The sequence below is a fragment of the Protopterus annectens genome, chromosome 5.part0, assembly GCF_019279795.1.
Source record: "Protopterus annectens isolate FY-2018-M chromosome 5.part0, PAN1.0, whole genome shotgun sequence".
NCBI lineage: Eukaryota > Metazoa > Chordata > Ceratodontiformes > Protopteridae > Protopterus > Protopterus annectens.
Window position 1 is genome coordinate 49,262,000 of NC_056735.1, and position 26,195 is coordinate 49,288,194.

The following is a 26,195-nucleotide window of genomic DNA, read 5'->3' on the forward strand; positions in this document are numbered from 1 at the left end:
CCACATGCAAATAAGCACTCTTATCTGTTATGAGCTAGAATTCATCAGAACCTTCATACAATTCAAAACAGTTCCTTTAAACAGCTTAAGATCACATGAAGTAAAACATGATCACAATTGATTATACAATAAATATTTTTAATTAAAAACTTTAAATAACCATTCACTTTCACTTTTTTAAATGTTACCAGACCATAGAGAAAGCACGTCATCAATAAAATGCATATAGAAACCACACTTAAGAGTACCATGGATCAGAGAAACCACATTAACAGTACCATGGAATAGAAACCACACTTAGCAGTACCGTGGATCAGAGATGCTGGGTGAGCAAATTGGAGTAACTAGGGAAATTATTTTTTTGAGGTATGATAAAAAAATCAGAGTTGCCTAGACATAGTAAGACCTTGTTGAGTCTAATTATGATGGCTGCCAAAAAAGCAATTACTCGAAAATGGAAATCAAAGACTAAACCAAATTTACTAGACGTAGCAAAGAGCAGCAACAGATAAAAAGACTGGAATTGGGCTCTTTAGAAAAGGGTAGAAGGAAATTACATAAGAAAAAATTGGAAATGTGGGATCTATACATACAGAGGAGGAATGAGAATTAAAAGACGGTAGGATTTAAATGAGCTACGTAATGGTTGACTGACAACCAGATACTTGATGTATAATGTTTGCAGCCACGCCACAGTTGTGTTGACATAGTTTAGGATCAAAGGAGATTACTAGGCCAATGGTTCTGGGGCCCTTACAAGCCTAGCCAAGAGTTTATCCCCAAAAAGAAACCTCAATCAGCACCCGTTGCCCCTGTCAGTGAGGGACAAAGGTGGGACCTCTGGGGCAGATTTGTGGTTGCCCATCCACTCATCAAGGTTGTGCTTGAAGAGGGTTAGTGACATACTTTGTTTGACATGTATGGGGTGTGTATTCCAGAGATGGGGCAGCCTCTGGGAGACAAACCTGTCTCTCCAGCAGGTTTTGTTAATGTCTCATATTAGATTTAAGCCTTTTGATCGGGTACTCTGTGAGGAGTTAGACCGACAGATATGGAGCATCTCTAGTAGATCTGGTTTGTAAAGTATAATGTTTGCAAATGAGACTGTGTCACTATGGTTTATTTTCATTTATATAAATATAAGATTGTCTCTGTCATACACAATAAGTTAATAAAGATTTTTCTTGTTTAAAAAAAATAATAATTTTCTCATTGTCTTATGGTTAGGTAGGTTGGCAAAAGATGGGGCCACATTAACCACTACTACAACACCTTTCTCTGTCATTATTGTTTTTGAAAAGAAAAATAACCAAGACCTGATCTACCAATATAAACACGCTGTGTATCTCACCAACTGACAAAACATTTTATTTTTGGATATCTCTTTCTTGCTCTCTCTCTGCACTTCTCTACTCCTCTTTTCTATGTTGCCTCCCTGTAAAAGGTCTTCCTTTTTAGAACTCTATTATTGAACCCAAAAAGAAAAAAAATAATAATTTTTAAATCTCATTCATTATTGTTTACTGCTCTCTCTCAAATTTTTGCTCTTTGTATTTTTTTTCTTAGCTTATATTTACTAAAGGACTCTGTATAATTTGACCTCACCCTTATGTAAAAAATGTACCATTACTCACTTTAATATTTCTTTATACTGTATTTCTTTGCTTGTTTTGTCATTGTTTCTGCTTGGAGCTTTTTTCTCTGGGCCTCTACTGAAAATGGACATATATCCAGTTAGACTAGCCTGGTCAAAAATGTAAAATAAATAAATAAATACATTTTTAAAACAAAGTCTTTGCATGTCTAGTCTTGTATCTTGACGTATATCAGTATCTGATGACTGAATGTCCATAGTTATCATTCAAAAATTATCAGTAATTACTAATGACCAAGGAAGTAAGTGTACCTGTGATATAAGATAACAAAACTTCCACAAATAGATTTAACTTAGCAGCTGAAAATAATACTAATGTCTCCATACGAGACCCACTGATAGGCATAATGGGATGAAATGGTAGTTTAAGAGTGTCATTATGAATTTTTGGGATACCAAAAAGTGTCCTAATCATGGAAACTTAATCTAAGGAAGTCACTTATTTCAGAACTTTAGCAAATCCTCCAAAACCAAATCTAGAACTTGGCCAATATATCAATATGTTTTGTTTACTTGATTAATAGACTCATCCTCATAGGTATCGATGATTTCTGAAAATGTAAATATTTCTTTCTCACAATAAAAACTATACAACTTTCCTTATTCACTTTCATATAACATAGACTAAGAAAATATAACTCAGCCACTGCAGCCTTTTTGTGTTTATTCAAACAGGAATATTTTTGGTAGCTATTAAAATGCCATAATCTCTGTCCTACAGAATTTTTCAAAGGCTGCAATGGGGTTAATTAATATTGGACTTAAACTACTCCTTTTGTAATTCTTAAGTTCTTGCACAAAAGGAATAACAGCAGAAATATTCATGAGGAATCAGGGGTTCACCTTTATGAAATTATCACTTAAGACATAGGCAAACACACATTAACAGAAAAGAAAACAAACCAGTTTAACATTTTCCATTTAAATACAATATAGATTACATATATTTTCTTTGCTACTATTTTCAGTCCAACATTCCAAAATATTGCTGAATTCCTACCTTCCCTTAAACCTCACTACTCCTCCTGAATATTATTATACATGCATTGCTACCACACTCCTTGCCTTTCCCAGAGATCCTTTTTCAGTTCTTTTATCTCTTTTATAATATTCAGTATCTCAAATACAGCTGGTGTAGACTTTGATTTCCACTTTCTAGTAATTATTTTTTTGGCAGCCAACGTAATTTCCTGACTTACGGCCATTTGCACACCCAGTACTTTTGATAGAATACTCTGTAGGGAATGTTTAAAATCTACTAACTCATTACACTCCTAAAGCGTAAATTCCCAGTTAGCCCTGTATTCTCAATCACACCTCCAACATTTGATATCTACCGGCAGAAAAATTATTTGAAGTCTACTAGGAGTATAAAATTAATATAAAAATACCTATGCAAACACTTCCAAGCAAAGATCATAAACCTTTTGGACTTTGTTGCATACTTCAGCGCTATACATATGTCTTCTTATTGTTCTCTTGTAGATTTCTTTCCCGGTCTCTCGTACCAATCTTTTCTAACCTCTGATTGATTCTTATAGTTATGTCAGACATATGATCCTTCATTAAGCTTAGCTTCTGTCCTAAATGCAACTAAACCCCCCACCAGAGCAGGTAATTCACTTAAGATTCAGCTAGGCCTTTCTCTTTGCCTATACTCTGACATCAATACCTGGTAGGGAAGGACGTGTCTAGCCTGCAGTCCAAATGTGTTTTTGGCCTCATCCCACTCTATTATCTTTCCCTCTCTAGTTATTTGCTTCTAATAGCTTGCTTCCTTTGCCAGGTTTCTCCAGGAAATTGTAGCCCCTTCTTGCCTACTTTCTGAACCCCTACTTGCAGTCATCTCTATTGGCAAAATCCACTTTTGAAATTCTTGTATTGGCTTAGTTCTTAGAACACTTTCTGCTACTTTATGAATATAATATTATGTATGGTTGTTTGTATTATCCTTAAGGATCTGCATCCAAAATCCCACTCTGTCTCTATATTTCTTGAACTTCCCCCTTGCTTCATCATCATCCCTTTCCGCTTTGAATTATAACCTTCTGCTTGTGTTATGTAGATGAGCCTTAACTGTGTAGCTCTAAAGTATCCCTTTAAATCAGGTAAACCTAAACCTCCTTGTTCTATTGGAAGGATCAACTTATCCCACTTAACTCTTGCCCTCTTTCCCTACCAGATAAATTTCTTCAATTGTCCACAAATTCTCCTCTGGTTGATAAAAGTATGCCTGATCCACAGACAAGGCTAAGGAGACTAAAACATTTTTACTGCTTGCATCTTACTACCCATATATATAAATAAGAGCTTCAAGTTTCTCAATTTTGTATTATCTTTTGTTTGGTCTCTTTCCACAAATCCTTAGCTTCCAAAACAGAAGCTTTTTAATCCATTCTCCTAAATATTCATACTGTCATATCCTCATAAATAAGGCTATTGCTGAACCAGTTTGTGTGTGGGCACATAATTTACTGCTATGGCTATTGTTTATATTCATAAATTTTATATCCTGAAATGACTTGAAACTCTCAAAAATGTTCTATAACAGATGTCCTTTTCTGAATTTATTGGGTACAAAATAATATCATCTTCAAATAAAGCCAACTTTTCTTGATTACCAGACCAATTATATCATTGTATTTCTGAGGTCCTTACTTTCCTTTCCAATGGCTCTAAATATAAATCAAATAACAAAGGGAAAAGAGGACATCCCTGCCTGAATCCTCTGTTCCAACTCAGCTTATCTGAGAGGAGTTCTCTCACTTTAATTCTTGCCTCTGATCCTTCATATATCCTTCTAATTAACATTATTATTGTATCAGGGAATGCAAATGCTTCAAATGCTCTACTCATAAAATCCCAGCTTACTCTTTCAATTGCTTTCTCTGCATCAAGACCCACCAACAGAGACATTTTCTTACATTCTGCTTTTCTCTGGATCATCCTGGATCATCACTGTTCTAGAAATGTTGTCCAATGTTTGCCAGCCCTCCACAAAACCACACTGATCCATATCTACCAATATTGGCAACACGTTTGCCATTCTTTTAGCTAGTATAAATATACATATTTTATAACCATGGCTGAAAATTGAAATGTGTCTGTATGAAGCTGTGTCTCAAGGTTCTTTAGGTAAAACAGCCACGACAGATTTCTTCCAAGATGTTGATGATTCCCCTTCTTTTAAAAACTGTTAAAAAAATTCTTCCATATCTTTATCACTTTCTTCCCCCCTAAGTTTCAAATTTCAACAGGAATACCATCTATTCCTGGAGACTTTTGAAAAGATTGATCACTGTTTTTAGCTCATCCCCTCCTATCTTAACAGTAACTGCTTAAGCCTAATGTATCTCTTACTCAAACATAATTGTCTTCTATAAATATTTTCATTTGTACACATTCTTTGTTCTACACTTCTCTGCTTTATACAAATGTTCATAAAATTTCAGGAATATCTCTAAAACCTCTAGAGGATCTCTGCTTATTTTTCTTGTTATAGGTTCCCTAAGTTTGGTGACAACCCTTTCAACATTTTGTTGCGTAAGTCAATCTGGATGACCTTTTTGGTGCAAAGGTAGTGTGCGTCTATGTCTAAAAAAAGCATTCTACAAAGATAAAGTACAGAAATCACTACTGATTGTGGATACCTCAATGGTCAGTTTTCTTTTAGTGAATATCCCATATGCAGCAATCTCTGTTCTTTTTCCCCATTAATCTTTTGATTTTTTTTCTATCTTGTTTTTGTGTTTTTTTTTAGTTTCATGAGACAATGTACGTGAAAATATATACATTATTTACAAGTCTTAAGACATGTAAATCACACTTAACATTTCCAAAAAGAAAAACATTTAAAAAATAACATGTTGACAATATATTATTTGTTACAGTTATCAGTAATGTTTTCAACTAGTCCAGAATTAAAATTAGATTTTTATACTGTTAGATCTTAAGGTTATAGCATTCATTTCTTTTTAGCATACAAAAAGCAGTTAGTCTAAGAAACACAGTAAAGCTTGGTGGTGTTTCTTTCCAATTTGCTTGCTATAGCCAATAGCATCCAAATTAGAGAATATTATTAAGCATTTATACAGACAGGCATGAGGGCATTTTATATCAGTGTATCAGATATTATACACTTATCAGATAACAATGCTTTTACAAATAATTGAAAATCTTCCCAATAGTTTGTTCATTTTTTAACAGTTTAAAAATCCATGTCACCAATAAGCCTTAACAGCTTTTTTACATCCCCAGCAATAATTATCACTAGTTTTGAATATTTTAGCAATTTTATATGAAGTAATAAATACCCAGTATAAATATTTCCAAGCAAAACATTTCCAGAACAAACTAGAAGATGTTAACTTGGCAGATTTTAAAATTAGATGTTTGTTATTATCATTATCAATGTATTTTAGGTTATGAAGCTGAATAAAGTCTGAATTATTTATTGGAGAATTTGATATACATTTCTAGAATTAATTTATAAAACTTGGGGAAAGATGTTTTCATAATTCTGCCTTCAATTATCATGAGATTCTTCTTTTCTTCAATTTTAGATTATCTGATAAACATTGACTAGTTCTAAATTAAAATTACATAAATGTATCTGTTGATACAACACTCACCCCCATTTAAATAATTAGAGAGGCATATACAATTATGTGATTTTAGGTTTAGCATTTTACTCTGTATGTTGCACTTTCAACTGTATTTGCTATTAGAAATAAATACCTGGTTTTAATATTAGAATTACTGTAAAAAAATCCAAAGTGATTTAAGTAATACAATTAATGTAGTTAGATTTCGTTATATTATTTATATGTCTAGTAATGTCATTTTTAATCACCCATAACATCTTGTAATTTATTATATGCAATAGATATGGAAATGTTTTAAATTATGATTCATCACAGAAATGAGTGTGAAATAACTTCCTCTGACTGTCATAGGAACTGACTAGCCAACATAGTGTAGTTTTGAAAATTGAGGCAAGAGCATTACATTTTATACTTGAAAATCCTAAGGACTCCTTTGTTCCATAGTCTTATGTAATCCACAGTAGCAGTTCTGAGTTTTGCAGAAAAAAGAAAGGCACTACTGCTGTGAAACTCCTTTTTTACAACAAATAAATGATAAAACCCTTCTTCAGGTCTGAAGAAGGGTTTTATCCCGAAAGCGCTAACCTGTGGATTATTTTGTTGTATTAAAAAGGAGTTCGTACAGCAGTGTCCTGCCTTTCTTTTTTCTGCAGTTCCACTTTTTGTCAGGAGGACTTTGGCATTAGTACGGTTATTTTGTTCATTGGATTTTGTTCATCAGTTCTGAGTTTTGTATGATACCAATTTTCCTTATTGCTTCCTTTATATGTATAAGGACTGTTGACTATAATATGACTATATGTTTTCTGAAAAGCCATGTTCTTTTAAAGATTTTAATAGAAATGTCCAATTAAAGGTTTTAATGCATTTTCATGATCAGGATTTATAATGATTAAATTGGACTCTATTGACCTGACATAACATATAATTGATATAATTATTTTTATATTATCCTCTGTTTTCCTGTATTGGACATAACCTGTTTAATCTCTATGTACTATGTGATCAACTATTTCTTTTAATGTACTTGTAATAATCAATATAACTGTTTTATCATCGCTGTTTAGAATAGAGATAGGTCAGTTTGAAGATTACAGTTTTGGATCATTCCCTTGTTTTAGAATTGGCAAGATTAAACAATAATTCTAAGAGGAAGGAATTCCATGTGTCCTGTTTACAGATATAAATATTTTAAATAAAATAATAGTGGTATTTGGAAGAATGTATATGTTACAGAAATTATACTATCAAGTCCTAGTTCTTTGTAATGGCAATATCTATGTAGACATTATACTACTTTGTACTTCTACAATGCTTTAGTAGCATAAAAGACTTTACTAACTGTGACTATGATTGTAATGACTACTCTGTGTTCATTAAATAGAGGGTTATGATCAATTTGAAAATTGTAAATGACTAATTATATGTTTGAAGCATGGATGCCAAGAAAAGTAACTCTTCAGAACATGTAATAGTAGTTTATGGTTGGAGACCCAATCATAATTCTTTGCAGTGTGTTATCTGTTCTATGTACTACTAGTTAAAATAAAAAAGTGAAAAAACTCACAAAAAACATTGAAGGTTTTGCAGGCTTTCAAAGCCATTAAGCACATAATGAACACTGCCAAAGAGGCAGTGTAACACAGTGCCTCACATTTACACTCAGCTTTCCAGATTTTCACATAATGTCCAGATTTTTGCTCATATATTTGGTCTATTCCTCATAAAGTCTATGACTTTCAGAAAAAATTCCTGAGGATTGAATTCATAAAATAATGGCATATATTTAAATTTCAGACTTTGTATCCTTCAGAAAATGCAGGTGAACACACATCCTGTTATTCTGGCAACTCTCTAAGTTTATAACAGGAAGTCAGGGACACATTATTAGTATGGACAGCAGGCAAAAACAAATATTTTATTCTGCCACTGTCATTTGTTGGTCACTACTGGCAGATTTTACTGCCTAACACTAGATGCAACCTTAACTACTGAAGCAGGTGGTACTTAACATTTGTTAAGATCAATACATTTGGTATCTAGAGCTTAACAGAAGGGAAAGCAATAAACTTAAAGGGCCAGTTCTTATTGCGTATCATAAAACTGAACAAAAAAACTACACACACACACACACACACGCACGCACGCACACACACACACACACACACACACACACACACACACATATATATATGTATATATGGTTCCACTTCATATCATCAAATTACCATTTCATCGAATTTCAAATCATCAAGACCAAATCGTTGAAAACTCAAATTGTTGAAAACTCATAACATCGAATCTCAAATCATTGAAATTATAAAGCAGCTAGAAATAACATTCCACAGATTTTTACTATGTTTATACAAGGGGCAAGCCCCCCTTCACCCCCACACACCCCGTACATTAAATATACCAACTCCAAGGTCACACTACAGTGGGGGAAAAAGGTAATTTCCTACCCCATTGTAGTGTGACATTGGAGTTGGCATATTTAATTTATGGGGGTGTGGGGGCAGAGCCTCCCACATAGGGGGTGCAGGGGTCTTGCCCCCCTGCTTATATGTAGTGTAGGTTTATTTGTTTGTGTTTTTGTGTTTGTGTGTGTTTTGTTTGTTGTGGTTTGGGTTGGATGATGTATGTGTTGTGTGGTGTGTGGTGTGCATGTATGTTCGTGATTTTGAGTTTCGTGATTGAGTGGTTTCGAGATTTAGGCCGTTCGACTTTATGGTTTTGAAAAACTGAAATTTGGGATTTCAGTTTTTCGAAATTATAAAGTGAATCCATATATATATATATATATATATATATATATATATATATATATATATATATATATATATACATATGGATTTACTTCAAATTATTGATCACTTTATCAAATCCCATTTCATCTAATCCAGTTTTTTGAATATCATTATTTCAAACTCCTGGAACCACAAAAAGGAAACTGTGGAGAAAGGAACCACTTGACTACCAGGACAGAACAACAAACAGAAAAACAAAAAAACCCTCCAAGTGTGGGGTGGGGCTTTGCTCCCCACAACCCTCCAACTAAATATATCAACTCCAAGATTGCACTACAGTGGAGGAAGAGCAAAGTTCACCATGTTTAGCAAGTGGTTTCTTTTTCATAGGTTCATAGGTTGGTACTAGGCTATCAACCCTAGGGCCTATGCAAGCCTAGCCATAACAATTTCCTGGCTATTTCTTCCCACACTATTTACTTCCCTAGTAATGGGAGTCTGATATAACGAGAATCAAAGAAGTGGATTCAATGAAATGGGATTCAATAAAGTAAGTGTTCGATAATTTGAAGTTGACCCATATAAATATATATATATATATATATATATATATATATATATATATATAGAGAGAGAGAGAGAGAGAGATTTAAATGAAAAACAGATGAAACATTGATTCAGAGATAATTTTTAAATGAGGCAGAGAAAGAAGAGCATATAGGAAAGGGTAAAAATATAATGAGATTCAGGGTGACAGAGTATTAATGTTAACTGAGAAGTAGATGTGATTTAATAGTTTTTATCAGAATTATACAGCTTCCTCATAGTCCCCAACAGTTATCCAGTTTTAGTATATTGAGCTAAGTGATTCACTACATAAGATATTAAAAATACAAGCTTCTTTTTTAATTTTACCAGTAATAAAGTATTTAAATATTGGTCTTTTAGTTTCTCAGAAGATGACATGGTTTTCCAGTTAACTTTATCAGTTTGTCATTTAAGGGTCAATTCAGTCCAATCCATGGGTACTGTAGATGCCAAAATGTCATTGTTTTGAATAAAATAAATATCTTCTTCAAGGGAATTAATAAGTATAGGACTATCTTTTTATAAAATCCTCAACAGAAGTAGATGTACTTTCATATTATTTTTCTTTAACTTTTCAATAAGGGGAAGACAAAGCTTTCTTATTTTTATACATTTAGTGCAGTAATACTTACTAAATCTGATGGAATTATTCCTGTTTTTTGTGGAGGGCTTGTCCTTGCAGATTTCAGAATCAAGTCCTTGTCAATGTTAAAAAAAAAATTACTGTAATGGATCTTGGGGGTGCTCCTTAGAAGGTGTGGATAAAGATCTATGAGCCCTTTCAGATGAATGTAGTAGAGCCTTTGGCAGGCTAAGTGCTTCTGGGATCCAAGTTATAAGAAAATGAATCATATTATCTCCTTCCATGTTTTTCAGGGATACCAGATATTCATAGATGATTTATTCTGTCTCTTTTTTCAAGATAATTTATTTTTTGACAATCAGGTATTTTGCTTCAAAAGAAGTTCAGTCAGTGATTCCTCTTCTTCTTTGGTCTTTCCCCTCATGGTAATTAAAAGCTTCCACCATATCTCGCATTTTTCTGCTCTCTTGACATGTCCTTCAGAATATTTATTTTTACTGTCTTCTTTAATAGAATATTATTATCTAATTTGTTCATTTTTATGGAGAGTTCTAGAATACTTAATATCAGCAATTGAAGTTCATTTTTCATTCTTTCTTTTTTGAGCAAGATGGTTCATTTTAGCTGTGTAGGCAATGTTGATTGTTCTGAATTGACAAGAAAGTAGAAACCCAGACAAATAAGTATCTAAATATGCAGAAATCTTTAAGTAGTTTTCATTTCAGATAAATAAATTTAGGATCTTTGGAGTAAAAATTTATTATCAAAATAGCAGTTATACAAAAGAGCTAAGCAGTTAGCACCATCTTGGCTCAGACTCCCCATTTTTATTTTTTTTATTAAAACTCTGCTTATAACAATTAAAACTTTGGAAAGTTAAATCATAGGAAGGTTTAACAATGTTAAAATCTATATAGCTAAGTGTCTCTCTCTAACAATTTAATATGTCTATTTATGTTCTGCAACTATTTAACCAAAATTTCTATAAAATTTAAGACCACACTTTGGAAGAAATCCTCCATTCCTCTGTACAAAGCACTACCAGACTGTAACCCATTCAGAAATCTGGAGAGTCACAGTCCATAAGGGACACATTTGACTTTCATATACTCTTCAAAGAAAACATTGTCCTATGCCGACGACTTAAAATTTAAATACCTTTTGTCAAACATTTTCACTTTGATTCTAAATCAACGCTGCTGGTGTTAGCATGCCTTGTAACACTGGAAGCTTTATTAAAAGGATTGAGTGGTATTATAACAACATTGTGTGCTCCACTTTGAATACTTGTCACAGCTCTAGCCTATGTTCTTTGGGACTCAGGTGAGCCCTGCTGTTGTCATTAGCCCTGCTTACCAATGGTCTTTTAAGAAGGGGATTAGTTCTTATGATGGTGCTAACATGTAGACTACATGGAAGCTGTCACACTACATTTACAAATACGATTATTTCATAAACACCAAAGACACTGTCAATGCCATTTACAAACATACTCTTAAGTTCTGAAAAAACACAAAAAGTATTTTTTTGTATATGGCTGAATTAGACTTAAGAGGGGGAGACTAGAATAGTATGCTGGAGGAGAGAGAATTACATTGGCACCTGTTAAAGCTATTAGGCCTGTAGGCCCAACTGAACAGACAAACATCAAGGGTTTATTAAAGCTAAGCCCATTAGAATAAAGATTAAAAGAATGGTGCAGAAGTATCCTCTTTCCTTTTTCCACTTTGTTATAGTCACCCTTTTGTCAATATAATATTATAACATGTTTTCATTTGTATTCTTTCATTTTTTTATAGAAATCATGTAATCCTTAGGTGAATTTGGTATATTTTTCGAAACATCTGTGACATTATTTTCTTACATAATTATTTAAATGGTTTTGAGTGTGTTAATTTACTGTTCTGATGAAGCAAAAGTGTTAACTCTTTTTTAAATATTAAATAGTTTATTTTGAGTCTTACTGCTTTGAGTATTTTTATTTTGGTTTCAGTTATATAGAAAGAGATAGCTAAGAAATGTCATGCAGCTGCATGTGTTTTTTTAATACAGAACAGGAGTGCCTGAACAAAAAGTCTCTATGAAACAAAAGTAAAAAAAATACCCCCCCCCACCAAAACAAGAAAAAGTAGGTAAATGGGAAACAGAGGCTTAAATTAATTTCAGCATGGTTAGTAGTTTTGTTTGTCAGGCCAAGCACTTATATTTTTTTCCATTTACAAATACTGTTTTCCTTGACAGTCTCCTGACAACATTTCTAAATGTTGTGGCATCATTATCGCACTATACTGGTACACAACAGAAGCGAATCAGTGCTGTGCTCAGACTTGTATACCACGTATACTATAATATGACACTCCTTTGCCTTGAAACAATGGTGCTGTCAAAGAATATGGATGATTCTACCTTACATCTACTAAATAGCTATCTGCCCGAGGGCATTTACAAGCCCTAGCCCATCGTTTTGTATTACGCCACCCCCCTTAGTATGGAACTACCCATTATTTTGCAAGATCAAAATATCAAGAATGGACATCTATCCACCAAAGATAATGTTTTCTGTAAGGGTCATGTCCCCCTTCACCCACTGCTACTTAATATGCTCACCTTTGACGGTTACTAGTACTCAAAGATAAAAGGCAGTGCATTTTTTTTGTACAAAAATATCTTTCTTTCTTCTTTCTTTAGCACATTTAAAGAAACAGTACCTGAATTAATACAGTTCATACACTTGTGTTAGACTAAAAATAATGACACACACTATTAGTGTCCTTGCTAACCCCCATAGTTTTAGCCTCACTCTTATCTGGAGTACTGTCTACCTCTTGCATGATAATTATTAGGGTTTTGTGGAATATTTCATTTACTCTGTTTGCTGCAGCCCACAGTATCAGTGCCACACTCACCCACAGTATCAGTTTCATGCTTACCCACAATACCACTGCCACACTTACCCTCACCATTATCCTGGTGGCAAAAACTTGTGGAGTCTTTTCTCTGTCATTTGCAATGGATGCAGCTGAAATGTGCTATGGTTTTCCTGAGTGGCACAGAACTCTTTGTGCCTTGGAGTTGATCCGGGCATTTCCTCCTTCTGGACCTGACTATTTCAGCCTCTGATAGCCAGATCTCTACAGTTGTTACTATCTGACATTTAAAAGCAGCACATTCCATTCCCACTTTTACATTATTCATTAATGACCTCTGAGACATCCTACTAAACCTTAGTGCTACACCGTACACACAGGACATCCTCTGAAAAAATGCCCCCTGAGTCAAACTTTGCAACCAAATCTTCAGCAGGACTTCACTTATCTGGCTCAGCAATACTCAGCAAAAGCACTAATTATTTTCATCTTTAATGCAAATTAATCAGAATCAGTAATGTTTGGAATGGCACAAAGGCACATACAATCATTCCACTGTTATTTATGACATGCATCTGCACCAAAGAAATTCAATAATTTAAGTACTTAGGCGTCTGCATTGGTCCCATGCTAATTTTCAGCTGATCACAAACTAAAAATGAACAGTGAGGTTAGAATAATCTTAGTGCACTAAAACATGAACTAACATCACCAGAAATATGACATCTTGTCATGTTAACCACAATCACACTTACGTGAGAGATAGATTTCTGAATCTTCACTGTAGTAGAACGGCACATCATCAGGCTTCCTGCAGGCTAACCACTGATCAAATATACTGTTTTAACAAGTGGGTTAAAATGATAATGCTTAACTCATATTCTGTCAAGACCACTGCCCACACTATAATCAAGTCCAAGGTTGTTGTGCTTTGAAATGAAGGGGTGTATACCATACCTTTCAACCTCTTAGAGTAGGAAATATGTACAAAGCCTAAAATAATGGTGGGACAAAAGCCAAAAAATAGGCACAGATCTTAAATATTGCTGTTATTAACTTAGAAAGTTGATAGAATAACAAGATTTCTGTTACAGTTCATTTTCTGAAGGATATGAAGTCTAAAACCCAAAACCATCCATTCATCCATCCACAACCACATTTTTCACATTTTTAGAAATGAGGTTGGAGTGTCACAAATGTGTGTCATTATTTAATGACCTCAAACTTCTGTGATTTGCCAGAAAACCACACATTTTATGAGGAACAGAGAAAAAATATGAGGTGAAAATGTGGACAGTCTACAAAAGTCTGGATAGTTGATAGGCACGATGGACACCCTTGTAAAGGAACAAAACTGTTTAATTGGTGCTGGGATCTGACAAAATGGATTCAGTGTAGGACATTGTGTTCAGTAGCACAATATCCTACACAATGTCTTACACAATGTGCTACACAATGTGTAAGACATTGTGTTCAGTAACACAATGTGCTACACAATGTTCTACACAATGTCCTACACAATGTGCTACACAATGTCCTACACAATGTGTTACACAATGTGCTACACAATGTCCTACACAATGTCCTACACAATGTGCTACACAATGTCCTATACAATGTGCTACACAATGCGCTACACAATGTGCTACACAATGTCCTACACAATGTGCTACACAATGCGTAGGACATTGTGCTTAGTAACAGCTTCACTACTAAAGCTGTAATGAATGCAGGAGTTACATCCTATATTATATAACAAAGACTTGTATTTGTTGTTATAAAAAGTAGTAGTCAATAAATACAATTTGTTGAAATATTAGTGTTAAAACCATGACATGAAGGCTAATAGTAAAGGTGGGTTCTTGTAATGTGTCTCTCTTTGGGGAAGGCATTTGACACCAGGCCTCATAATCAGACTGGTTTGTCTCTTTTAAAAATAATGCCCAATTAACTAGATTTTCAAATCCATGTTTTTAGAGCTGAGTTTAGAAGTTAAAATGTGATGTGTTTTTTGTGACTTTTGTTTACTGATTGAATATTGCAGAACTGAGAGCTTGGATCTACCTTGTTCAGTATATCTCTGCTCATTTTATAAACATTTCCTTAGTTACTAGTCTTCAAATGCAGAAATGACTGAGTTTCTCTGCATCCTGGCCAACTTAACAGGCAACAGAAATGCTATACATTGTATTTAGAATAGTTTAAGAATAAGTAGCATACTTTAGATGAAGCAATCCAAACTTATTTTATGTAGCATGCAATTTTATATGCACACCTTGTATACATAGCACTGCTGACATGCAAAACTATTATTTTGGATCATAAAATATGTCAAAAGTAGATGTAAAATTAGTTATTTTCCACATTAGCATTGCAAGACCACACTCAGTGTGCTAAACCCTATTCTGTCTTTCATATCCTATCAAGTAAATGTTTGTTCACAATATGTATTACTGTCTTTTTAGTCTATTTTCAGATTGTCTGTACATCTTATACTTAGCATATGGATTCTGACTGCTTCACTGTAGAGGGTAAATGATTTTCTGTAGCATTGCAATTCCCACACCACAGCAGGGGAGACATGAGTCAGTTTCAGTTAAGATGACTGGTGAGCAGTGTTGAAGTGAATAGATGTAGGTCATCAGAGGGATTTATGGGGGACTGTAATAGACTATGGGATACTACTAGTCCAGAAACTTTTCATAGGAAAGATCAGTGGATAAAAAATATATATGCTGGTTTATAGTTTCCATCATAGAGCTGAAAAGACATGCTGAGCAAAATACTAGTCCATGTCAAAGATGCTGAGAGATTTGTTCTGAGAACTGAAAAGGACATTGCCATAGAACAGCTGTAAGCTCCTTTATAGAACCCACCAATATTTGTGGGAAAAAGAGAAACAAACTGAAAAGTAGGCCATTCAGATAATGGTGATTTTTTTTTCCTTCTTCAACCACTCTGCAGATAAAGGAATCAGGGGACAGGCTGTTTCTGCTGGTAGCAGATGGGGAAGTTGTCCAGTTTTATGCCAACAAGAAGATCAGAATTAGAGGTGAAATGGCCAGTGTGAAGCACCTACCATTTCAGCCACGGGAAGTGGAGCTCAGTAAAGGATCCGATGGATATGGCTTCTTCCTGCGCTTGGAACGAGGACGAAAAGGTTTGTACTTGGAAATTTCTAGCAAAGTAATGATTTCTGCAGACATTACACATTTTTGCCAGAGAGAGGAATCCTGGTGTAGGCTCAGTCCTCCATGTTATTAAGCATGACATCTGTAGCATGTGCTCACATCCATGTTATTAAGCATGACATCTGTAGCATGTGCTCACATCCATGTTATTAAGCATGACATCTGTAGCATATGCTCACATCCATGTTATTAAGCATGATATCTGTAGCATGTGCTCAAATCCATGTTATTAAGCATGACATCTGTAGCATGTGCTCACATCCATGTTATTAAGCATGACATCTGTAGCATGTGCTCGCATATATTTAGTTATGTATACACCTGGTCCACACACTGCTATACAACATAAATTTTGTTTGTTGTATCCTTACTTTGTTGTCCTGACTTACACAGCTAGATTTCATTCATTCATTTACACACATGCAGAATGCATGCATACCTGCAGACAACTTGGAGTATTACCAATTCATCTACAGCTTGTTGGTAATTGAAAAGGTGGGACTACTAAATATATGAAGTCTAAGTGCTCCGAGGGCACAATAAAACAGGAACAGCTGTACATATGTACAATAATTACTATAAAACAAAATTAAATGAATTACTATAAAACAAAATGAATGAAATGAAGAGGAATAAATACTCTTGAGTATTTATAGACCATTTCTTTGCCATCTTTTAACTAATCTAAAAATGTAATTAATTAATTAAATAATTAATTTCCTTTGATTATAGGAAAGTCTGACTACGCAAAGCCTGGTTTCAGTGGAGACCTGGAGAGAAAAGTTTCATACTACATACATTTGCACAGACAGTAGAACAAGTTAATAGTACAATATAACACTGATATATATATCATTTAACATGCGATCACATTGTGACATACACAATATTGTACATGCAAGATATAAGTTCACTCACATCTGTAGAACATTCAACAGTTATTTTACAGTGTTTGTATGTAGTTACATTTTTGTTTTTGTACACAAACACACTCAAGTCATATGCATATTGTATCTCAATAGTTTTAAATTTAGTTGACGCCTATAACCAGGAGAATAAATTCTGAGGTTATTTTATGATATAAGCTTGGTCTGACTTCTTAAGGATGAGAAAAAAAAAAACAAAACTGCAAAAACAGAAAAAAAAACGAAAAACCACCAAGGAACTTCTGCAGTGATGATTAAAATCCAAATGGTGAAAATAAAATAATCAAGTAGTAGTAACTAAAATGTTAGTAATATTAATACAACACAACTTTTAATGTATTCTTAAATTGATAGCAATATAATGCATGCACAATCAACATACATATTATATATATATTATATATATTTTTTTTGATTTTTTTTGATTTTTTAATGATTGCTGTGTTTTTAAATAGGAGGTTAAAATAGGAGGGGAGGATTTTCAGGGTCATTATAGTATTATTTAAGTCATTTAGTGTGTATTTAAATGGGGTGGGGAAGTTGGACAAGGAAGGATACAAAGCCTTCTTGAAAGTTAGCCTTGTTTAATAAAGTGTTACTATTATAGTTACTACTTAATTATTTATTTTCTAACTAATATTTTTTCTTTCACCACAATCATCACTCCTTTCACTTAAGGATGAGACCTAATAATGGGATAGGTAAAAGGGCAGGATTGTTTTATTGATAGATGTGTTTTCACTGATACTTCACGCTGTTGGTGGGATGAAGTTTTGAATAAGAAATGGTCAAGTCAGTGGTGTTGTTAAAAGTACGCAACCCTTTTTGTTGATATCTATGTTTTCAATGAGATTTTAAATTGTAGATGGGGTGAGATATTCCTGATGCTTGTTGAGATAAAGTTCCACAGTTTTAGCAACAAATACAGAGGATAAGACAGTCACAGTTATGATTTTTATTTTTCTAGGTGCAGATTTCAGTGGAGTGTGTACCAGTTTAGTAACTGGCTGGTATTTATATTCTTATTCTTAGAAGTTGCATTTCTGAATGTCATATTTCTCATGTATTTTGTTGTAGTTATTATTTCCTAAGGAAAATACATTTATAGCATCCATGAAAGCAAGACATTAATGAGATAAAAAATATCAGTAGAAGACATGCTAGGATTACTGCTTTGGTTTAAAAAGTCTTCCAAATAGATGATACCTAAGGGTCTTCCTGAAGGTTTCAGGGTCACTCAATGAATAAGGGAAACTATTAGATTCCATAGAACTGCAGCAATATATGCAAAGCAGCACCTAGCAGGGGTCTCCAGTGTAGTTCTGGGAAAATATAAAAGCCCTTGTCACAGCATAGGGAACCAGTAGACCCTTTAACTAAAGGGGTTCAGACTTTGTACAGCATGAAAAAGTCAAAAGGAGAAATATGAACATAGAGCATACTAGCAGTTATCTCAGATCATATAACAGTATGTGACAGAACCTGAATTATCCTGTCTGAACTCTTGCAGCAGAATTCTGGACTTAATATAGGCAAATACAGACTGTATCCTATCTCTTGATACAGAGCACATCTGTAGTCAGGATGTAACAACACCAGTGCATGGAGAAACATAGACCCTTATATGGAATGGGTGTTTGATTCATGTCATATTCTTCACATAGAATTCACACGGCAGTTACTGGCACTAGTTTTTTCATTGCTGATACAAAGTCAAGCAAAATACTAAGATTTTTCAACTTTAAAGATAAAAAATGTGAACCAATGTCTAACAACACCCTAAAAAGGCATTGTGCTGTTTACCTAAGTTTTAAAAAGTTTATGTTTTTTGTCATTGATAGAGTGATAGCAGTGGATGCAATGGGTGATTTTGAAACTCTTTTAAAGTTTAAAGAATTGGCCTGGCAGTTGAGGCTCAATGCCCCCTCTAGTCCAGGGATAAATGATTCTTTATCGATAGTGAGCGTATTGAAGAGAAAAGCTAATGTTCTTTAATTTACACTAAAAATTGATATTTATTATATTTAATAAATTAACAATACATAGTACATTTATATTTTCAGGTAACTTTTCTTATTCAAATAATTTTTACCGACCGTATTTTAGATGGTGTTTTTGTGTCTTTAAAATGTTTTCACATCTTACTCATGCTTTTGTATGTTATGGTAATCTGACTGCCATGATTGGTTGTTGTTAGGTATTTTAATTGGGGGATGAGTGCAACTCATCACTCTGATGAAGCCCTGTTGTATGTGTATAGGGCAGAAGTGCTAAGTCTACAATAAATTGTGTCTGTGTGAGGCATTGGTTGTAAACCTCATTTTTTCTTTAGAAAAATTTGTTGTTTCTCTTGACACATGAGCAAACCCCATACCTGTGAGTTTATTACATTATGCTTAATAATTTGTGGGTGCATGCTACTGGCATGAAGCAGTAGGTTTACCCGGGTCTATATTAGAACACTGAAGTCTTGAAACTTCGAATATTCTAATATCAATCCCTATTCAGCGAATGCTGAAAATAGCAAAGTTGCAGAACACCAAATTTTTTCCTAGAGAAAGAATTTGGTTGGCCGTTTCTGTTGCTTCACTATTTTCAGCACTGTGGTGGAAAGTTACGGTTTGGGTTCAAGTAAGTGTGCGATTGTGACAGACATTAGGGTTAGGGCGGGGTGGGTGAGTTAGGGTTAGGGCGTGGGTGAGGTGAGTGTGTGATAGTGACGGACCTTAGGGTCAGGGTTTGGGTTAAGGTAAGTGAATAGATAGTAATGTATGCACAGATTAGTGTAGGGTTAGATGTAGGACTTTAAGTGTATGTGTGTGGATTGCTGTTTTTTTGCTGTGCTTGTGTTGTGTGTATGTGTTTCGGAACAGCAAATTTATTCCCTGGGAAAAAATTTGCTGTTCTGCATGTTTGATATTTTAAACATTTGCTGAATAGGGGTCGATATTAGAACATTCCAAGTTTTAAGACTTTGGTGTTCTAATATAGAACCATTTACCCAAGGGGTTGTGAAATAATAAACAGTGAGATCAAGAAAACTAACCTTATGATAATCATCATGAGTAATGAATTTCAAAAAGTCAGTTGATTGTGCAATGTGGCAAAAGAAATTCCTAAGAGCTTCCACTGTTCATTCCAGTACAATAAAATATCATCAGAAAAAATCAGGTAACACTTTGATGAAGCACCGCGAGTCTGAGTTATAGACTGTTTCACTCTCCCACTTAGCAAAGGCTGTATTAGCTAGGCTAGGGGCCATAGCTGCTCTCATTGCAATTCCACATTTCTGTTTGTAAATACTGCCACTAAATCCAAACAAGGTGTTGCTCACAGCCAAATGCAGTTAGTTAGAAATTAGAGTAATCTCACCTGGGAGGGCTAAGGTTTCTGTCATCATGGAATCTCTTACAGCCTCTATACAGTACACATGGGGCAGCACATAGTAGAGTACCTCTACATCAATAGTCATCAAAATTGAATCACCAGAGACGGGAACTCCAACACAAAGGAGTTAGCCCCACTATCCAAGGCTTTAATATGTTATTCAATAAAAAGCATTGCTGGTTCAGTGATGCCACCTTCCCCACTACCAATGGCCTGTATGGGGGGGTCCTGAAGATTCTTGTGAGGTTTAGGAATTCCAAAAAATCTAGGTAGCTTAAGATGTTCTACTGCTAGGAAATCATGAAGTCTTTTGTTGATAAGATCTGTCAGGGTGTCATGTATGTTCTTATATGCAGAAGTAACAGACTCATTGCTGACTTTATGATAAAGATAATAAGCGTTCCTTCAATCATTTGAATATATTTGTCAGTGTCAGTAACAAATATACCCCTCCTTTGCCAGCTTTCATCAGCTGATGTGATTTAGTTGAGCTCATGTCTCTGAGGGTTTTAAATTCATCTTTGCTCATATTGTCAAACTTCTTGCAGCAAGGTCTGCTGAGGGTTCTTCTGAGATCTGCCTCACATTTACTTCCAAGCACTTAATGTCAGATTATTCATAGGGTAAAAAAATAACTTTTTTTCATTTCATCTTGTTCTGGTTATTTCTGATGGTGTTTTCACTTTATCATGAAAAAATACTTGCAAATTCAGCTTCTGCACATACAGCTATAAGTCAATGGTGGTGTTTACCACCTTACTCTGGTCATGTGGAATAAAAGCCATACCTTTTTTCCAAGACATTTCTTTCTACAGCAGAGAGGGATTTAGAATACTGGTTCCAGATCCTAGTCTGGGACTTGGAAGTCCTGTTGTTGGGTAATAGGTCATGAGCCCCTTTAGGTCTCTCTTCCTGAGTTGGTAAAGTGAGATGTCTAGTCGTGAAGAATAGATATATATATATATAAACTGTACATCTTCTGCACAGCAATAAAAAACCTTTACTTTACAAGACCTTCCTTAGTGAAAACATATGCACATACATACACACATACTGTGAAAAACAGTAGGACCAAACAGAGTCCTGAAACACACATAGATTAGCCTCACCAGTGGCATGGAGTTAAACCCCACCATATGTCCCAGGCACCCCAGTTTGATTAGATGCTTAGATATGGAAGATGGGCATTCCCATCCTTGGAGGACGGTGCAGACTTGGGCACACCTCCATTGTTGATCCCAATATAGTCCGTGTAAATGCAGAAAGTGCTGTTGATAGCAGGGTGGGGTTTTAACTGAGTCACATAAGGAGGAGTTGGCAATACATTGAGATCGCATTGCACACCATCCCTGCACATGGGAGCTGAAAATAGACATTAAGAAGAAAACACCCTCAGCAGTGGTATGCTGCTGCCCCAGAAAGCCTTGATGTTGTAATTAACCCTGAACATGGGTTGGAGTCAATCCAGCGTGGCAAAGATGGTCAAATTGACCTCGTGGACATAGAAGAAGGAGAGGATATGGGAGCAGCGAATGTTCAGCTGGAGAGAGCAAAAAAAGATATCACTCTAAAGCTTTACTCTTACAGGAGCAGTTTTGGTGTTGCACCTTCATCTAAACCTAGACAAGTGTGGATCATGACAGCCATGAGTTTTCAAACAGGAATACAACAAAGCATAAAATTCTTTCTCCATAATCTTTCCTAAAAAAGGAACGTTTTGATAGAGGGCTAAAATTTTACAGACTACATGGTTCTAGAGGCAGTTTCTTGAGTGTGAAAGGGGTACTAATACCTTTTTTAGACATCATGGAATCTTCCCATTTTTAGTGAATCATGAACAATCTAGAAACTAACTTCATCCAGGAACTCCAAACAACAGTTGGCCATGCTGGTAGGACCAAGCTATAATCCACAATAAGATGAATTTGTGGAAATAATCACATCCATTACTACGTTTCAATAATCTTTGACCAGCACAAGTCAGAGCAAATCACATCAATACAAATGGAAGATTCACTGAACATGATCTGAGATACAGAAGGAGAGAGTTCCTGATTAGAATAGCCTGATTTGCAAAGAACTGTGCATGATTTTTGAACCTTGAGAAAGTTAAAATTTCAAAGCCCTCTATTCAATGGTTCCTTAAATTCCAGTTCTTTAAAACATTATAATTGAATCCAGATAGATATAAAGTTTTTAATTTTCACAATATCTTCTAATTTCTTTTTCTTATTGTATAGCAGTTGCCATGCACATTTAATTGTAACATATTTACTACTGTAAGGTTTACAGTTGTGTCTAGGTTAAGGCACTTAAGTACTAAAATAAATAAAAGTATTCATCATTAATCCTACTTGTCAAGAAGATCTACAGCAACAGAATAAATGCACACATTTTAGAGACACAGTCTAATATAATCATGCTCCAGCCATGAACTTAGTCCATATAAAATGTTGTTCAAAGAATAAAACCTTGTATTTGTTCTGTAAAACACTTCATGCCTGTAATTTCCTCTGCTAAACCACTTTCTTTTGTAAAGCTTTGCCTACTTTAGTGACTCCTTTAATGGATTACCTGCTGTCCTCACTATAAATTCTCAGCCTTCTACTGCTTGGCTTGTCATCATACCAGCAATACCTTGCTTTATTGCTTCTTACTTAAGTCTTACTGCTTGACTTTTTCACTCAGTAAACACTTTATAATGTGAAATTCAATATACTGTCATCACTTAGTATGTGAAATGTACTTAACACACATTTCTTCAGCTTGTGATGTCTGTGGGCTATTCATTACACTGTCTTTATGTAATGTCTTTATGTAATGGCTTTGCAAGTGGCTGAAAAGGAAGCTGTACCAGACCACCTACTTGGTTAACAAACACATAAATAGATGCAATAAAATTAAATTCTCCAAACAGTAAGATAGGCTGTGGTACATACTTTGTTTACAATATGGAAACAAATGTCTGCATGATTCAATACAGCAGAGACCTCAACAGACAATAATTTCCTATTCATATGAGAGATATCTGACTGGCATATAACATTTATTTATTTATTTTATTTATTTTACATTTGTTTACTGGGGAGGTCCGACTGGACAGAGAGCTGTCTGTTTTCAGTGGAGTCCCGGGAGAAAAGCTCCAGAACAATTGCCAACATATTATACATAAGATATTTTCATAAGCTTTGTGGTTTAGACATACAGTTATAAAATATAGCAGATAGCATATGATTGCATTAGATATTTACATAAGCATATTGGTTTAGACATATAATTAAAAGTATAGCAGGTAGTGTGTGTGTGTGTATTCAGTGAAATTTTTTCCTCTTTCCGGTGTGATCTCCTCCTTGTGTGTTTCATCCAGTGTCGTAACCTCCATAACTCACAGAGGTTTTTCTCAAACCAGCACTCCTTGTTCACAAAAGGCATCAGGCATATGCCTTCTGGAGTGGCTACATCCACGGCTACAGCAGCATCTCTGTTAGAAATAGTTACCAGATGCCTCTAGATTGCAATCACTATAGGGTGAGTCAGTAAAGGTATCACTTTAAATGTCTAACCACACTAGATCAACATTGATTGGTAGCTAAGGTATGAGCTAGAGGAACAAATGGCCCAACCAGTCTTCAAATCATGAGATGAGTTTCACCACCAGTTTACTGGTGACTAACCACAGAAGGAACACCAAGTCTAATGTATGTTCTTGAATCAAAGTTGCACAACCACCTGAATGAATCCCAAGTCTCCCTGAGTTGGAGAAGTCTCATGGTATGTTATAAACTCATTAATGACATAAGCATTAGATCACTCAAGCAAAATCAGGAGCCAAGACTGTCAATGACAAAGTTCATGAGCTTTTGCTGAGAAGTCCCCATATAACTGGATGGATGGCGAATAGGAGAAATCTGTGATATGCATTTGTCTCAATGACATACTCAAAAGTGTTGGTAGTTTCACTGTTAATGTTGTCTATCTCATATCACACATGGAACATGCTACCACCACACCATCAATATTACCCCATCAAATGTTTAAAGAACTGAAAACTCTTTTATAATGGTAGCCTTCAAATGACTCTTATTCATCCAAGTTGCACTTACAAAATGCTAAAAGTGCCAATTAGAGGAATCTGATAACCAACCAAACTTTTTTCCCATGGTTTAGCATGAAATAATAGAACCCTATAGATGGGCTCAAGGATGACTATATCCCGTCTGTTAGTTTAAAACTGACTTTGACTCAGCATTGAAATTCTCTGTACCAGTGACATTTTGTCTTGTGGGGGGCATTAGGTCACTCTGATCAGGATGGAGTTGCCATGGGTGGAAGGAACTTGGTTGCCAGACAAATACAGTTTAAATCCCACCACTACCAAGCTATGTAACCTCCACCTATGTGAGCGACAGGGGATATGGTTTTTAGATCTGCTACTCTGTCTCAAATAGATCTGATGGCTGCCAAAGAGATGGTCTCTCAAGTCATGCCACTAGCCACAACAGCTTAAAGAAAAAAAACATGCATAGAAACCTGGAACTCTAAAAAATTCACAAAATACATACTGGCCTCAAGAGTAAATAAGGAACATGCACTGTTTCCCTGGTTATGGGCTTCCAAAATCCATGTTCTGACATTGGCATTTTGTATAGCACAACAGGTCCCTTTTTCACCACTACCTGTCTTTACATAGACACTTATACACATGCACACACACACACACACACACACACACACACACACACACACACACACACACACACACACACACAAATAAAATTCCCTAGGAAGGCTGGTAAAGTTCCCCAATTCTTCACAGCTTTCTTCCCTGCAAAGTAGTACACGCACCACTCTAGATTACTCTAGATAATTATAGAGACTCACCAACTACTGTGCCACCCGTGATAGAGAGCCAAATTACAATTATAAAACTACCCCACTGGTGATATGCTGATGTGGTGCTGAAGGCAAACGCAGCAGCTTAACAACTTCTACTGTTAAATGCATTCTCCTCAGATAACAGATAAAACATAAATAAACACCAGCCGCTAGATCTTAAAAGTGAAGAAATACACTTTTTACTTAGAAAATAGAGGTTAGATAGTGCTGATGTAATTTAAACATACAGAGGTAAACGCATTTGCACAATATCTAGAAACCAATAATCAGTCGCACAGACAGTACACTTAAAATGAAAAATCTCATACTTGCTGAACTCCGTGAGTCTAGATTAAAGTGTACTGAATCTAAATGGTATAAGTGATTAGAATATTATACAGGTAGATGGAAACAACAACTTACATAGATGTGGTCTACCCAAGGTCTTTCAGCAAAACTGAATTTCTGCGCTGGTCTCATCCCAAAATACACAGTTAGTTTATTATCTTTTCCTCACAGAAGATTAAGGTAATTACATCAGTTTTTTTCTCACACAAAAGAGACAGTGTAATAGGATTTAATGTATTGTTGTAATGTCCCATACCTGTCAACTTTATTTATTTATTCATTTTATTTTATATTTGTTTATCGGGAAAGTCCGACTGGGCAGAAATCCATTTTTAGAGGAGGCTCGGGGAGAGAAGCTACACAAATAACAACAACAATGTACAAAGACATATAAAGGCTATTGCTCCATATGTTCAGAACATGCA

General features: G+C 35.0%; 1 protein-coding gene across 1 annotated transcript in view; it reads left to right on the forward strand.

The window, feature by feature from the left end:
- Nucleotides 1-26,195, forward strand: part of PDZK1 (PDZ domain containing 1) — a 550,816-nt gene that overhangs the window by 360,805 nt on the left and 163,816 nt on the right. Inside the window, exon 5 of the mRNA XM_044072128.1 lies at nt 16,008-16,203. Within this exon, the coding sequence (XP_043928063.1) occupies nt 16,008-16,203 (196 nt within the window). The remainder of the gene's footprint in view (nt 1-16,007; nt 16,204-26,195) is intronic.